The sequence below is a fragment of the Rhipicephalus sanguineus genome, chromosome 3, assembly GCF_013339695.2.
Source record: "Rhipicephalus sanguineus isolate Rsan-2018 chromosome 3, BIME_Rsan_1.4, whole genome shotgun sequence".
NCBI classification, from domain to species: Eukaryota; Metazoa; Arthropoda; class Arachnida; order Ixodida; family Ixodidae; genus Rhipicephalus; species Rhipicephalus sanguineus.
The window spans coordinates 158411729-158425876 of NC_051178.1; the positions used below are offsets into that span (position 1 = coordinate 158411729).

Consider the following 14148-nt stretch of genomic DNA (forward strand, 5'->3'; position numbering starts at 1 on the left):
AAGCGACGTCAACGTAGTAGACGTCCTCCCTGTTCAGACGGCGCAGAAGTGCTCGGAGCCACGCTGCGCGAGCCCTACGTCTCCCCTCATGGCTCTCTGTGTGCACATTAACACAACCAGAGAGATTCAGCCAGAACGCAGCAGGGAGATACACATTGAAGAGGATTGACATTCCGCCCTACCCACAGCACGTAGGCAAGGGGCTCGAGGAGCTTGATCCTACGGAGTTATAAAGACCCTTTATAAGTGTTACTGAAAACTTTCTTCGTACTGCATACGAGGCTGCCTGTGATAAGACATGCCACTTTTTGATCTCCTTCGTATTACATCGCCTGGAATTTACACCGAGCATAGTAGCAGCAATCGTAGGTTTCTGCTTTTCCTTTGTAGCGTAGAAATTTCTAAGAGCTGCGGTATGCATGAGCGAGGGCAACAAAATTTGTTCTGTTTGGAAGACTGCGTTTTGTGAAGCTTTCTTTGGCATGTACACATCAAAGGGATACCACTGTAGTCTGTCGCTGTATGGCACGTGTGTAATAATGCGGTTAGGATTTCTAGCTTACTTCATCCATTATAGGTGGCTAGTGAAGGCGCGTTCAGCAGCATACCTTGTGGCTGTATTCTTCTCATTGGAACAGCGCTGACCTCACTTGTCATCACGGTGTGGCTTCTTCCAGAACTTTTACCTTTTCATTATACTTTTTGAGTGTATTTCATGCTTTGCATACTACTTCCGTTTTTGCTGTACACCGTGCTGATTCTAACTACATTTATATATATGTGAACTTGTTTCTGTTTGTGTGTTACTTTTTTACCACATCTTCTCTACAATGCCAGTGCATTGAGTGCATTAATAGAACAATAGACAAGTCGCATGAGCTTTGCAACGCATTGTGCAGCCTTTTCGTGTTTCAAGAGTTGTAGCCCTCACAGATATCAACTCATGTTCTCTAGTCCGTGACCTTTAAAAAGAGAAAGGCGTATAATCACTCGCTACAGAAACACAATCTCTATCATTCATACACTCATTACAGCAGGCTTATTACTAAAAGAGCTGGATGTCGCAGGAAAGTGCATATCCGGTATATACAATGGTACGCACGTGACGGAAGTCATTACAGCATGTACGGAGTTCCTGTTTCCTTTTGTTATCGTGACCCTTAAATCATCTTTTTGGCTTGCAGCTGCTGTTTGCTTTTGTGAACGCTACTTGTTTCGGCTGCGTGCGGGATCTGCGGTAGCGAAGAAAACATCGAATGTTTGTCCGGCCGCTGTCCTCGATTTGAATCAGAAATACAATCCCTATATAACGCTCGGCCACTATTGGACGATTGGCCAATGTCTATCTACTACAACACCGTCCCTATTACTCGTCGCTCGTTACACAAGGCAGTGAAGGGACGTTTGTGTAGTCCTAAAAACGACCGAACTTTGCACAGTTCAATCGTTCTCAAGAGACTACATCACGTTGTACGAAGCGTCAGCTTCTTTCTCTTTTTTTCTCTTCTCAGTCGATTGTGTTGATCGATGGAGGGAAACGCTGCGCACATGTGAAAACAACCGCGAATTTTCAAAACTTGTTTCTCCGCTTCGGCCTTGGTGCGTCTTGCAAAAAAACACCCTTCTCTTTAATTAACATCCATCATTCAAGCGTCGCACCATATGCGCGTGAAGCACCAGACGATAACATAGCTCATTTGTTCCTGAGCTGACGCCTGTACTCATAGCCAAGGTTGCACCTCGATACACACTTAGTACTCTATGTGCAATCGATCATGCATTGTCACTTGGATCGACACTTGGGCGATGGCCAGTTAGTGGCCCTGGAAGTACGGCTTTCGTTGCTGTTAGAGACACTTTCATTGATGCACGGACCAGTGCTGAAAATACAACTGACCACTTGACGCAGGCGCTCGGCGTTCGTTGTTGATCTTTTGTATATTTTATCAGCCTCTTCCATCTTCTAGTGCGCATGTGCTAAGGTATTCTCCTTAATATAAGCACTTGCTCTCACTTTATTCAGTCCTTGAAGCGAATTTTCTTTCGGATAAGTGTGTTTGAAATATCCAACGGCGCGCTGCTCCCAGCATCTCCTGTTCGAACACCTTTATCCATTTACTGATCTGAATATATTACGATCTCACCTAACTGATCGAAACCTTTCGTTAAATTTCTTTTCACCAAAAGGTTAAAAGCGACAATGTTAATAGCCGTGGGCGTGCAGGTTACTCAGGATATATTGTAAGATTGTGAGACTGCTTTTCCCTTCTTTTCAAGGATAGCATGTCAGATATGCCGCCAGATATACCACCAGAGGGCGAGAAATTTCTCAAAGGATAATGGCGTCTCAGCATGTACGTCCACGCCGGCTGCCTCCGAAACGTAAGTCAGCATTTGTTCCTGATATTCGTATTTTTTCCGAAAAACTTCCATGGAATAGCAAATTTAAGACGTCGGCAAACATGTAGCACTAAAATATTTTCTCGTTCTCATCACGGGCGTTTTGTGGTCACGCGCGAAAAAGCCACACGAACGTTTGTGCGGGCTGGGCGTTTGTTGTCCTGAAATGCGTCGCGGTACAGTGCAAGTTGGCGCACTCGTGCGCTGTTGTGACGGCGCGGTATATCTTTTCATTCCGAAAAATTTTTTGCGAGTCGTATTGGTGGCTCCCCTGTAGGTGTTTTATGGTGTTTACTTATGCGTGAAGTTAGCGACACGACGTGGCGTTTCGTGAATTATGACTACCATTAGTGGACAAATGATTGATTCCGTGATTGCATGAAAGAACAGCTGTATCTGAAACCGTGAGGAAATACATTTAGCGTTGCATAGGTGTATAGCTGTAACATTTTATTACGTTTATTACTTTTCATGAACCACAGTGAGGATCAAAATCGTTTGGTCAGATTCTTGGTGCAACATTTCAACGCCATAGCTGTCAGTCAACTCCGGCAACGAGCTTTTTGTTGTGGTGATGCATAAAGTTGCACTGTTTTCACCTGCAGGAATTTTCAATCCAGAGGACGAAAATGATATGGAAGAAATTTTGAAGCTCCTGGATTCCTCTGACATAGAATTCAGTAGCGACGATGACGACGAGTTGGCAGAAATTCGAAATCATGAATCAAATCAACCTGGCGGTGAAAGCAACAATGACAATGATGAAGATACTGATCTCTCTGTTCCCGCACCTTCTGCCTCGGGTGACCAGTCAACAACCCCTGCGAGCAACAGTAGAGGTCGCACCTTTTGGATGAAGAAGCCGTTCCTCAAAAAGCCTGACCCGCCTGGAGTCATTGAAAGGGCCGATATTTTGGTAGATGTCAAAAGTCCATTGACATACTTTTCAGAGTATTTTAGCGAACAGTTTTTTGAAAATGCCGCTGAAAAGACCATATGTACCACATATCAAAGCATGGGAAAGCTCTGCAAGCGACCGCGCAAAAGGTAAAGCAGCTGTTCGGTATGCATTTAGTCATGGGCTGCATTCGATTTCCGCAGCTGCATATGTACTGGAAGAGAGGGTACCATTTTGATCTCATCAGCAGCGTAATGACACGCGAAGAATTCAAGAAACTACGGTCAAGTCTGCACTTCGTCGACACGGAAAAACCGCGAGAAGCCGACGATATGAACAGGCTTTGGAAAGTTCAGCCAATAATTGATGCGGTTAGGAACCGGTGCACCCAACTGGAGAGCTCCCCGTTGCTACTCAGTTGATGAGCAAATTATACCATTTACTGGTAGGTGCCCTCTCCGCCAATATGTGAAAGGAAAGCCCGACCACTTGGGCTGAAAAATTTTGTTGTAACCACATCTGACGGTTTAGTAATGGACTTTGAGATATATCAGGAAAGTCCACTCCCCTTGCTGAAACGTCGCTTGGCTTGGGACCAAACGCTGTGCTGAGACTAGTCCGCACACTGCCAGAGAAATCATCGATATTTTTTGACAGGTACTTCACCACCATCCCTCTTCTGGACGAACTGCTCAAGAAAGGCATTGATGGCACGGGTACTATCATGGCGAACCGAGTGCGTAGTGTCCGCTTCAGAAGCGATTCGGAATGAAGCAAGGAGACCTTGATGAACTCACTCGAAACGATGAGAAAGTAGCAGTTGTCAAGTGGAAAGACAGCGGGACGGTGCTACTGGCTTCGACTTGTGCCGGTGCCACAAATGTCGAACCTGTGAAGCGGTGGTCCAAAAAGGAGAAGAAGTACATCGATGTGCCCGCACCGGAAGTCGTCAGGCGCTACAATGCGAGCATGGGAGGTGTTGATACCTGTGATCAACTAGTTGAATATTACAGAGTGGCAGTGAAAACTAAAAAGTGGACCTTGAAGGTCAGTTTGCACATGGTGGATCTTGCAATTGCCAACTGCTGGTTAGAATACAGGGACGCCTGTCGAAAAGATGCGGTGCTCAGACGCAACACAATGAGCCTCTTGGACTTTCGTCTTGCTGTCGCTGAGGCACTCTGTGCGTCACCCAAACGCAAGAGACTCGAAAGCAACAACGAAAACGTGCAACCAAACCATTCTACCGAGAGAACCCCTGGTGCTGCGAAGATGCCTGGCGTGGACAAACGTTTGGACTCATATGACCACTGGCCATCAGTGGACAGCTTGTCGTCTGCACGTTGCTGCTTCCAGGCTGCACTTCTTGCACTAGAACGCGTTGTGAGAAATGCAATATCTACTTGTGCCTTTCAAGTGACAAGAACTGTTTTAAAGTGTTCCCACACAACGCTAACAACGCACTTTCTGCTGTAAGTCAAGCAGTTTTATGTGCATTCCTTGCTGCACGGTTCACATGAATAAAAGCCCAGCCCACACATATGTGCGGGTATGTTCTAGGTCCAATATGCCGTTTTTTGTCTTCTTACTTTTCAAAACGCTATTAGTATGCAGCAATTAGTAATAATATTCGATAAAATTACCGATTTTGTCGGGCTGGAAAGGGATACAGATCTCTTCCACATCTGTCAATAGATACCAATATAAGAAGCCAAATTAACTTTCCCCCTATTGAATTTGCAATAAAAAAATAAAAAAAAGCATTGTGTGTCAAAGTCGGCGCCTTTAGCCAATAAAAACAAAGTTATAGGCAACATAAAGGAATCAAGACACGCCACACATCGTATGAGGCAGACCGAGCGCTATACACGGTTTAAAGCAAGAGGACTACCACTCGCAGTCAACAATTCAGTGTGTTGTTTCTTTATTTTAGGAACGTATAAACGCAGCACATTTTGGCTTTACTTGCACATTCAATGCGGTGGGGTTGCAATTCCAACTGCAGTTCTTGTCTCGCATGAGGCATAAAATGGCCATCATTTCTTTTAATAAACTGGACAGTGATATAGGTACATATGATAGTACAAACGTTGTCACAAAGATGGGCTGGACACTTCGCAAAGGAGGCCAAGAAGCATGACTACGTTGGAAGACGAAACTGATTGCTTCAGTCGCATGCGTGAGTCGAGGTCACTTTGGTCTCTGTAACGATCTCACACATCGCATTCATGGTCAGGTTAGATCCTGGGGAACGTGACCGACTCAACAGCCCGGCGCAGAAGGTCCTTGTAGTCGTTGTAGAAGATGTGTCTCAGCTCGTCCTTGACTCTGACAATGATTTCCTCCTTGAACTTCTGCTGGCGTCCCTCGTTGAGGCTCAAGTTGCTGTCGTACGTGACGTCAAGCCTGATGTCATCGATAAGGAAAGTGCGCAGGGTTCCGCCCTGACCAATAGGAGCGCTGGCTTCGAACTGGGCCATGGTGTCCTTCACTCCTACGTTCACCCAGATGGTCTTCCAAATGGCGACGAGGGTGTCTCCTTTTGCCTGCGTTTTGTATTAGACAAATTGGTTAGCTTGTTCAATCTGCAGTGCCCATGTATTTATTAAAAGCGTATGATTAGATGCTAGAAATCGATTGCAGTTGACATCGTTTGTCACTGATTTGGTTGTGTACAGCCCTGTAAATGACTTGACCACCTGAAAGCCAGGGTATCAATTGAATTTCCCCCTAAATCGCAATTGACAATCAAGTGCATTCTGAGGATTGGTTGATTAGGCTCTGTAAGCATAACATGTCCCTTTATCAGGTTACATGGCTGTCGCAAAGAAATGCATTGCATAACAAGGTAATGCTGGTAAATGAACAATCCCAGCAGTGATACTTCGCATGGCTAATGCTTCTAGCCGAAAAATTGCAGCGTCTACTTGAATTCACTAGTCCGACTGCTTCCTATCCCAGGAATCGACGGGAAGGCTCTTTAAGTTTGCAGTTCGGCTTTGTTTTATAGTGAAGTTACCATCAAGTACTCGGCCAAGTCGAAGAAATGCTTTCGGCCGAGATTTTTTTGTAAATGCAACTGTAGAGAATAAAGTTATCAGATGCTGTTCAGACATATTGTTCCTGCAGTGCGCGAGAACCAGGCAACATACCAGCGAAGTGAAGGTAATGTTGAGTCCCTGTACGGCAAGGTTGCAGACGACGACGGTCTGTCCGTCACGGAGAAAAGGCGCCTGGCAGTCTCCCAACCGCTGCAGAGCAGTGTCCAGTCCTCGGATCTCGCCGCGCGTCATGTTGACCTTGAGGTCACGGTTGGTGATCTGGTTCTTGTACACCTGTCGGGTATATTCCCCGCAATGAAGACATTGAAACATGCCATTCCTGTGATTTCAAGTGAATTGAATTCGTGCAGTGGCACAACTGATGTGGAAGTTCTATTCAAGTTCGATATATAATCCATTCACGTTGCTGAAGTGTATAATGTGAACCAATGCAATTAAGTAAAACCACTGAAGGCAAGCAACGAACATTCAGTACGTCCTCATGACCTCACATGTCTGGCTGCTTTAAGGGAGCTTTTATTCAAGACTAAGGTCTATATTCTTAGTTATTCACATTATGCACAAGCAAGGTATGAGACCAGACTAATTGGTATTCCGTTGTAAGAAACACAGTGGGATTGCTGGCCAAGAGTTTCCTCTCTGCCCTTTCTTCTCTGGCTCACATGTGCTCATCGTCTTCACATGAGGCGACAAAAAAAAGCTTAGTGCAATTATCTAAGTCAGAATTGAGGTATGCGTGTCTACTGTTTCACGTTTGGGTCCTGTGCAAGTGTTCTCGAAATTAAACTGAAGCCGTTGCCTAAGTGCTTCCTAGGGTGAACAGTAAAGAAATTCGAGGTAAATGGTTTTAAGGTACAGTAGAAACGTGTAAAACTTGGGGCATCATCGCTGAAGTGTTTAGAGGTCGATAGGACTTAACTTTCAAGCGCGTCCATTTTTTTGTACGTTCATTGCTGCTTTGCTGTCTTTTTGTCCTTAACATCAATGTCTACGTTGCTCATCTGGCTGACTGGTCGTGTCAAGATGAGTAAATGCACTCTTGCAGCTACCCGTATGCTGCTTTCGTTCTCGACTGTGGCTTTCACTTCTAACTTACATCAGATCAGTGCGTTTCTTGAAGAAGAACATACTCATACCGGTATGAAGTACGTAAGAAGGAATTGTACAAGACAGCGCGGAGAATCAGGAAAGAAACAAGGAGCAAGTGGTGAAAAAGTGGAGCAGTTGTCCGAAGGGGTGGCCTCTCTTGTATTCATTAGATGTGTGAGTTTAGTACGCTTCGTTTTGCAATGTCGATAAGGCAACATTACTTAACAGCAACGGTACATTGAGTGGTATACCTTGAACTTGAAGTCTGCGATGGTCGCGTAGGGGAAAAGCCGCGGTGATCCCTTCACGAGGAATGGCATCTTTTCCCGGAAAATGGTGTCCACGAATGTGTTCGCATCACTGACGCCAGCCGACGACACTGTTAGGGAATACACAAGAGATGAAATTATTGTCAGCACATATACTTTTACAGACACTTTTTTAAGTGGGAGTTTTGACTACAGAGAAACTTCGGCTTGCAGTTATTCACCGCAGTTTATGTCAGCAGTTGTTATATTTGGAGTAGTCGAACCTAGAGCTCAGTGTGTTTGATTGCGCATCGTATTTAGCGCACTCAACGTATGCATCGCTTTGCGTTATCCTCCGTAAATGACAGCCGCTGCATCATAAGCACCGAAAGGAATTTCGGCTGACAGGTTTCTATGTACAAGTATGTCGTCATGTTAATGCTAACGTTGCCGCAGCAGTATCAGCTTTGCCGAAAATATCTTCACAACCTTGATTGTCTTACTGAGCAGTAGAAAATGATTTGTATATTCATTAGCAGCTCCAACGGCAACAAAGCACCTGGCGTTTGTGCGCAGACTGCCAAATTCTTAAATATAAGGCTTTTGGGGACAGCACAAAATTTCGCCAAAAGGTGCGCTGGAGTGTCAGGTCCGGCTGACGTTCATAAATGTTAAATTTACGTTGATGAGCAACTGAATACCTATGATTGACGAATTAATATGTAATAATTCGCTTTATGGCACATACCGAAATTGAAGGATTGTTTCAGCGAGCTCGCACGGCGTATACACTTTCATCGAATTTCTGGGTGACAGCAGTTTCGGCATATTCCTTACCAGAGTGCGCTGCGAAGTACTTGGGAGTTTGCCGGCCATGTGCTTCAACGCACAAAAAAGGGTGTTTTGTTACAAAAGGAACCGAAAAAAATTTGCCTTTTATTCGCATATTTGATGCACATATATGACAATTCGCGCCATCCTCAGATTACGTTCCAAGTGGTTATGCCGTGCAAACTCACCGGCCACAATTAGTCAATTGTAATGTGCGCCGTAAGGCAATTAATGAGGAATTAGTGAGACTTAATAGTTACCTACTATTTCGCCTGTTTCCAATAATTATGGATTTCCACCCATCTGGTAGTTTGCCTTTATGAAATCATTTTTCCTCGAAAGAACACTATTTAAGAATTTTCTGTAGTCTAAAAGAAACATCCTGTATAAAAGCGGCAACTGCGGTTGCCAACTTTACTTCTAAGGCGGCAAATTCAAATATTTACACCAGCGTTATAAAACCAGTCACGGAAACGTAGTACACTTAATGGGACCCGTGTATGTTAGAGTTATCTCAGTGGTATTTGCAACAACGTAGCAGGCGCAGTATTTATATAATCTTTTATGTTTGTTTTTTCTCCGATGCTTGGTATCAGTTCGGTTAATATGCGCAGTCGCAGCTTACTGCTCTCCAACGGGAGAGTTATAGCACACTAAACCGTCCCCCCCCCCCCCCGCTCCCGTTTATTTCCCTAAAAACAGCCATCATTCAAAACTACCAACTACATTTGGTACATTAGAGCAATGACCCCTTTAATTTTGTCTCATGTGTGCAATTCGGTTGCATAAATTTATTGCCCTTGAAATAAATGGCATTCTCCCCTCAATAAAACTCGCTTGAAATCGTAGCAAGCGTGCTAGTACGCCAGAGACTCACCATAACTGACAGTTGCCAGCACCAAAATACAAAGCTTCAGCATGATGGCGGTAAGTATATTATCTGAAAAGACAAACAAACAAACCAATTTTGGGGAATAAGGAACCATTTACTTTAAAAAAAAACAAAAACAAAAAAAAGACTTCCTGGCTGATAAATTCAGACGCATTATGATGATTTTATCGTCGTAATAAGCGATGAGTTTTTTTCCTAAAGTTCATCGTTTATGCTTTTCTTTGTAGTTTCTTTTTTATAAGCAGTATTTTACATCTTACAGTGTGCGTTAATTTACACATCCCAGTTGGCAGTTTACGAGCGTTGGAACCATATCATTGCCAAATTCCTTGTTTTCTGACAGCTAGTTTCACTGCGCCACAAGGGCGAGTTCCGTAACAATAAACCATTTTAAAGTACCGGCACCGTCTTAACACTCTCAATGAACAATCTGCATTATGCTAAAAAAGTAAGGGCTGCGTAGGACTTCGTACCAAATATCACCCATATACACGTCCAAGGTCAGTTTCATTAACTTGTCTCGGCAAAACGTAACTAAAGCCACGGGCTTTTCAGCCATGTCCGTGAAGTTGTACTCTACCATAAAAAAATGCACTCAAGGTCAGGAAAGGAACGCAACATCAAAGTAGCTGGAGCTCACCTGCCCACCACTCGTAGCAACTCGTTTCACTCTACTAAACGAGGCAGCCGCGCGACGTTCCAATACGCGCGCTGAGGTCTCGGTTTTTCCTTTCCCTGACAACTTTCGCCCTCTCCACTGTCGCGGTGCGAGTCTTCGACGTGGTTTCCCAATCTACACTTGCGGACAAAAGCAAAAAGAAAAATGCACGTGTCGTCCGTGCCAACGGCACTCTCTCGCAGCACCTTGCTATCGCAATGGACCAAACGTGCGCGAAATCGGATGCCGCTCACGTGGCGCGTATCATTAGCGGCGTTGACGTCGCTCGCACATCGTACTTCACAACACAGCCTTGCCTTTCTTTCTTTCTTTCTTTCTTTCTTTCTTTCTTTCTTTCTTTCTTTCTTTCTTTCTTTCTTTCTTTCTTCTTTCTTCTTTCTTTCTTTCTTCTTTCTTTCTTTCTTTCTCACAGCTGATGTTACGGCCCGTAACTGTGTCAAGTGCGGATATAAGGAATCGCGTTATTCCGTTCCATTTCTCTTTCCATATCTACTACCTGATCGGCAGTATGCATAGTGGGCGCGTACATTTACTTTGCCGTTCAACCTTGCCAGGCTTGGCGAGGATCTCTTTCTCGTTTTTGCTGACCCACATCAAGCACCCTCATTATCCTTTTTGTTTTCGTGAATCATCCTATCCGCACGTGGATCGGTCGTAATTATACACTCCGCCGAGTCCCGGCGTGCGGAACTGCGTCTGTTGCTTGCGGTGTGACCTCAGGGCATACGTATCACTCACAGACGGCGGCCCGAACGCCACTATACAGTTTGTCTCTGCGTGTACTGTGACGGTCGTCCGGCTTGAGCTCAATATTCGTTAGAAGGGAGGGGTACAGGGTGTTTGCAAGCTGGCAGACCGGGCGACAAGGTTACGCTGTCTGGCTGAATCACACCTAGTTTCTTTTTGAATATTTATGACCCGTCACGCGTGCCCGGTGGTCTTCTCTCTTAGGTGTGAGAGTCCCGAAGGTTTCAAAGGCCGTTGAAACTCTACTCAGGCACTTGTCGCGTTGGTTGTTGTCGACTTTTGGCGCGTAGCCAGTGTTACAGCAACCGTGGCGTGGGTAGGCAGCATACCTGTGTAGGTACCGGGTGCGAGGATTGTGTAAGGGTTATTCAGTTTCACGCGCGTATGCAAAGTTGAAGTTTGACGTTTTGTACAGTTCGTACCATGCATGCGAAAGCAGGATTGTGTCAGCTCGCGTGGCGATCTAAGGCGAAAGTTGTGCGCCTGATAGGATACCACACAAGCATATAGCAAACGATAGCAGCCCAATGCAACAAAGAACGAATGACACGGAAATAACTGCAGATTAACTCGTTGTTAGCAGTATTCACAGCCCTACACATCCTTTCGCGATATTCAATGTTCAAAGCCTTTGGCCGACGAACAACAAGTAATAATAATAACAAGCAGCAGAACAAAGTAATAATAAAGCGAGTATTGTGGAACGCATAAAACAGCGAAATTTGGCGAAGCGTTAGAAAGAAGGAAAGGAAATAACCGACACGAACAACTATTTACAAAGAAGGTGCATGATAGGTACACTTTTGGTGCTGCCAGTGAAACTAACGCAGTGTACACAAAATTTTTTCGTCTTTTTTTTTCTCTCCCTTTTCCATCTTCGACCCGCTGTTGTAGCTGAGCTGGTAGGTGTTGCGTCGAACCTCAAGTAGCTGCACACTTCTAATCAGAGCTAGAAAAATGTGAATTCCAGATGGTTCTTTTCGGAGAAAGGAGTGTCAAACTATTGTAACAAGTGAGAAAAAAAAGTAGGGGCGGCTACGCACTAGTGATGTGAAGACAGGAAACAGCAGAGCTTGTGGCCTTCCCCTCCCCCTCACTTCCCTTTCCCACCCCTTTACACTATACTATGCGTGGCTATGCTGTGCATTACACTCCCCTCCTCCTTTTCCTCTTCCTCAACCTCACATCAATCCTCCTTACCTCACTTCCTTTTCTACCCAATTGCTATACTATACTATACTATACTATACTATACTATACTATACTATACTATACTATACTATACTATACTATACTACACTATACTGTACTATACTATACTATATATACTATACTATACTATACTATACTATACTATACTATACTATACTATACTATACTATACTATACATCGCTATGCTATGCTTCCACTTCGCTTTGCACAGATGCGCCGAGTTTTGAGTGGTCGCCGGCCACGCTGGAACTCAAGCTTAAACAGCTCAGCTGTCAAAAGAGAAAGAAACATCGGAGTGACGCGCAAACTCTCGTTCGTTGATTGCACCTTCGTTGCTGCTACAGCTGCCAGTCATAACTTTATGACAGCTGGCACACCAGCCATTTATGACCGAGTTCACTTACAAGTTGGCTTTAACGTATACGTCTAAGTGGCGAAAGTCCAGTGCGCTTGAAAAAATTCGGACCTCAAACCCATCACGTATGCGACCTAAGCGACTTCTCTGCACTCACCCCTGTGAACTGCGTCTTTCTCATTATCTTCGCATTGTCACCATCGTCCTCCCTCACCCCACCAACATTTCGAAGCTGATCTTCTCACAACGTGAGGGTGAGGACAGACAGTTAGGACGCCGTCTTCGTGAGGTATCGCCATCATGTTCGTACCCTGGCATGAACGTATAGGAAGTGCAAGCCAATCTCATGGCATGTGTGGCATGAATGGACACATCATATTGTGGTCATTTCTTTAAATGTTGTATCAAGTTTGCATGATATAGGCTCCATGATATTACCGTATTTTGCTCGGATAATACCAGCAGTCGTTAATGTTCGCCGGCTGCCCGCAACTATTGGTTAGTTTCTGTTGACTAGTGTTAGCTAGCACTTCCTATATTGTTGGCTAACAGTGAGCTAGGGCTAGCTGATGTTGGGTACTGTCGCGTAACGTTGGTTATATGCTGTTAAAAGTGTAATAAATACAAACGTATTCCTTCGCCTCTGCAGTGCTTTAATAAATGTTTCGCACACTAAGACTGTTTACCTTGGTGAAATTTGTCGCCATTTTGTTCTTTGTTACCGCGTTCATACTGTGAAGCAAACCTATATTTATGCATAGAAGTGAAACAAAATTTATTATTTCCTTTTCTATGTTCTTCTATACCTGTCACTCTAATTAATAATAATTGTTGGGGTTTCACGTTCCAAAATCACAATATAATTATGAGTGACGCCGTAGTGGAGGGCTCCGAATTTCTGACCACCTGGGCTTCTAGATCGCGCACCTAACCTATACACTGGCCTCTGTCATTTCGCCTCCACCGAAATGCGGCCGCCACGGTCGGGATTGGATCCGCAAGCTTCGGGTCAGCAGTCGAGCACCATAGCCACTAGACCACTGTGGCTGTTCACTGTCCCATCTCGAGCACTGTTGTCTCCGCCCTAATTATAGCCAACCAGCTCAGTAGGTGCATTGCTGCCATTCTTTTAATCAGTTTTTCGCCAAGAGAATAAACGTGACAGTGCATCAATAGACGCGGTCAGTAGGCCCTTACTGCGCACACAAGGTGTCTGTATACGAATGCTGCCACTTTCCTGAGTAGCATGCCACAGGACTCGCACCCCGTCTCAATTTCGTAATGTACAGTGGTTCTTCAGTACATCTATGCATTCGCCGCTTCTGGACTCATTTACACACAACAAATCAGATTCTTTTTTGTTTCTTTGCTTGTTTGTTTGTGTGTGTGCTCTATGTGTGCGCGTGCGTGTGTGCGTGTGTCAGACTCTAATGAAAACTTTCTTTCATCAGCATTCGAGGTCCTTAAAAAGTTGCTTTTGATCTCCTTCGCTAGCCTTGACCACTAGAACGCTACAACATCAACCATGTCGCTGCCATCCCCTCCTTTATTTAGAAAGATCAACACCTTTTTCAAAGAGCAGCATGGATCGAAGCTAGGTGCTTTTAGACAGTGTCACACTGATCCGGGAACACGAAGTGGCTAGTCCGCCCAGTGCATCGACTTAGGTAAGCTGTGACCGCGCTGAATGAATGAGAGAATCACACACGTGAGTATTGTCAACGTGCAGTTTTT

General features: G+C 44.7%; 2 protein-coding genes across 6 annotated transcripts in view; both read right to left on the minus strand.

Annotated features, from left to right (window-relative positions):
- Positions 1 to 14148, minus strand: part of LOC119387583 (uncharacterized) — a 101784-nt gene that overhangs the window by 17578 nt on the left and 70058 nt on the right. The window lies entirely within an intron of this gene.
- On the minus strand, positions 5469 to 9468 carry LOC119387584 (uncharacterized). The gene is made up of 4 exons (XM_037655016.2): positions 9406 to 9468; positions 7701 to 7828; positions 6451 to 6633; positions 5469 to 5844 (listed from the first exon to the last, which is right to left on the minus strand). Exons 1-4 carry the CDS (start codon positions 9446 to 9448, stop codon positions 5536 to 5538), a joined length of 663 nt encoding a protein of 220 aa, XP_037510944.1. The 5' UTR covers positions 9449 to 9468; the 3' UTR covers positions 5469 to 5535.

Bases quoted from the DNA above. Each gene is read 5' to 3' on its own strand.
- LOC119387584 (XM_037655016.2), bottom strand. From the start codon at position 9,448: ATGCTGAAGCTTTGTATTTTGGTGCTGGCAACTGTCAGTTATG. The intron at 6,634-7,700 runs GTATACCACTCA...TATACCCGACAG, and splicing joins TCGCAGACTTCAAGTTCAAG to GTGTACAAGAACCAGATCAC. The intron at 5,845-6,450 runs GTATGTTGCCTG...TACAAAACGCAG, and splicing joins ACATTACCTTCACTTCGCTG to GCAAAAGGAGACACCCTCGT.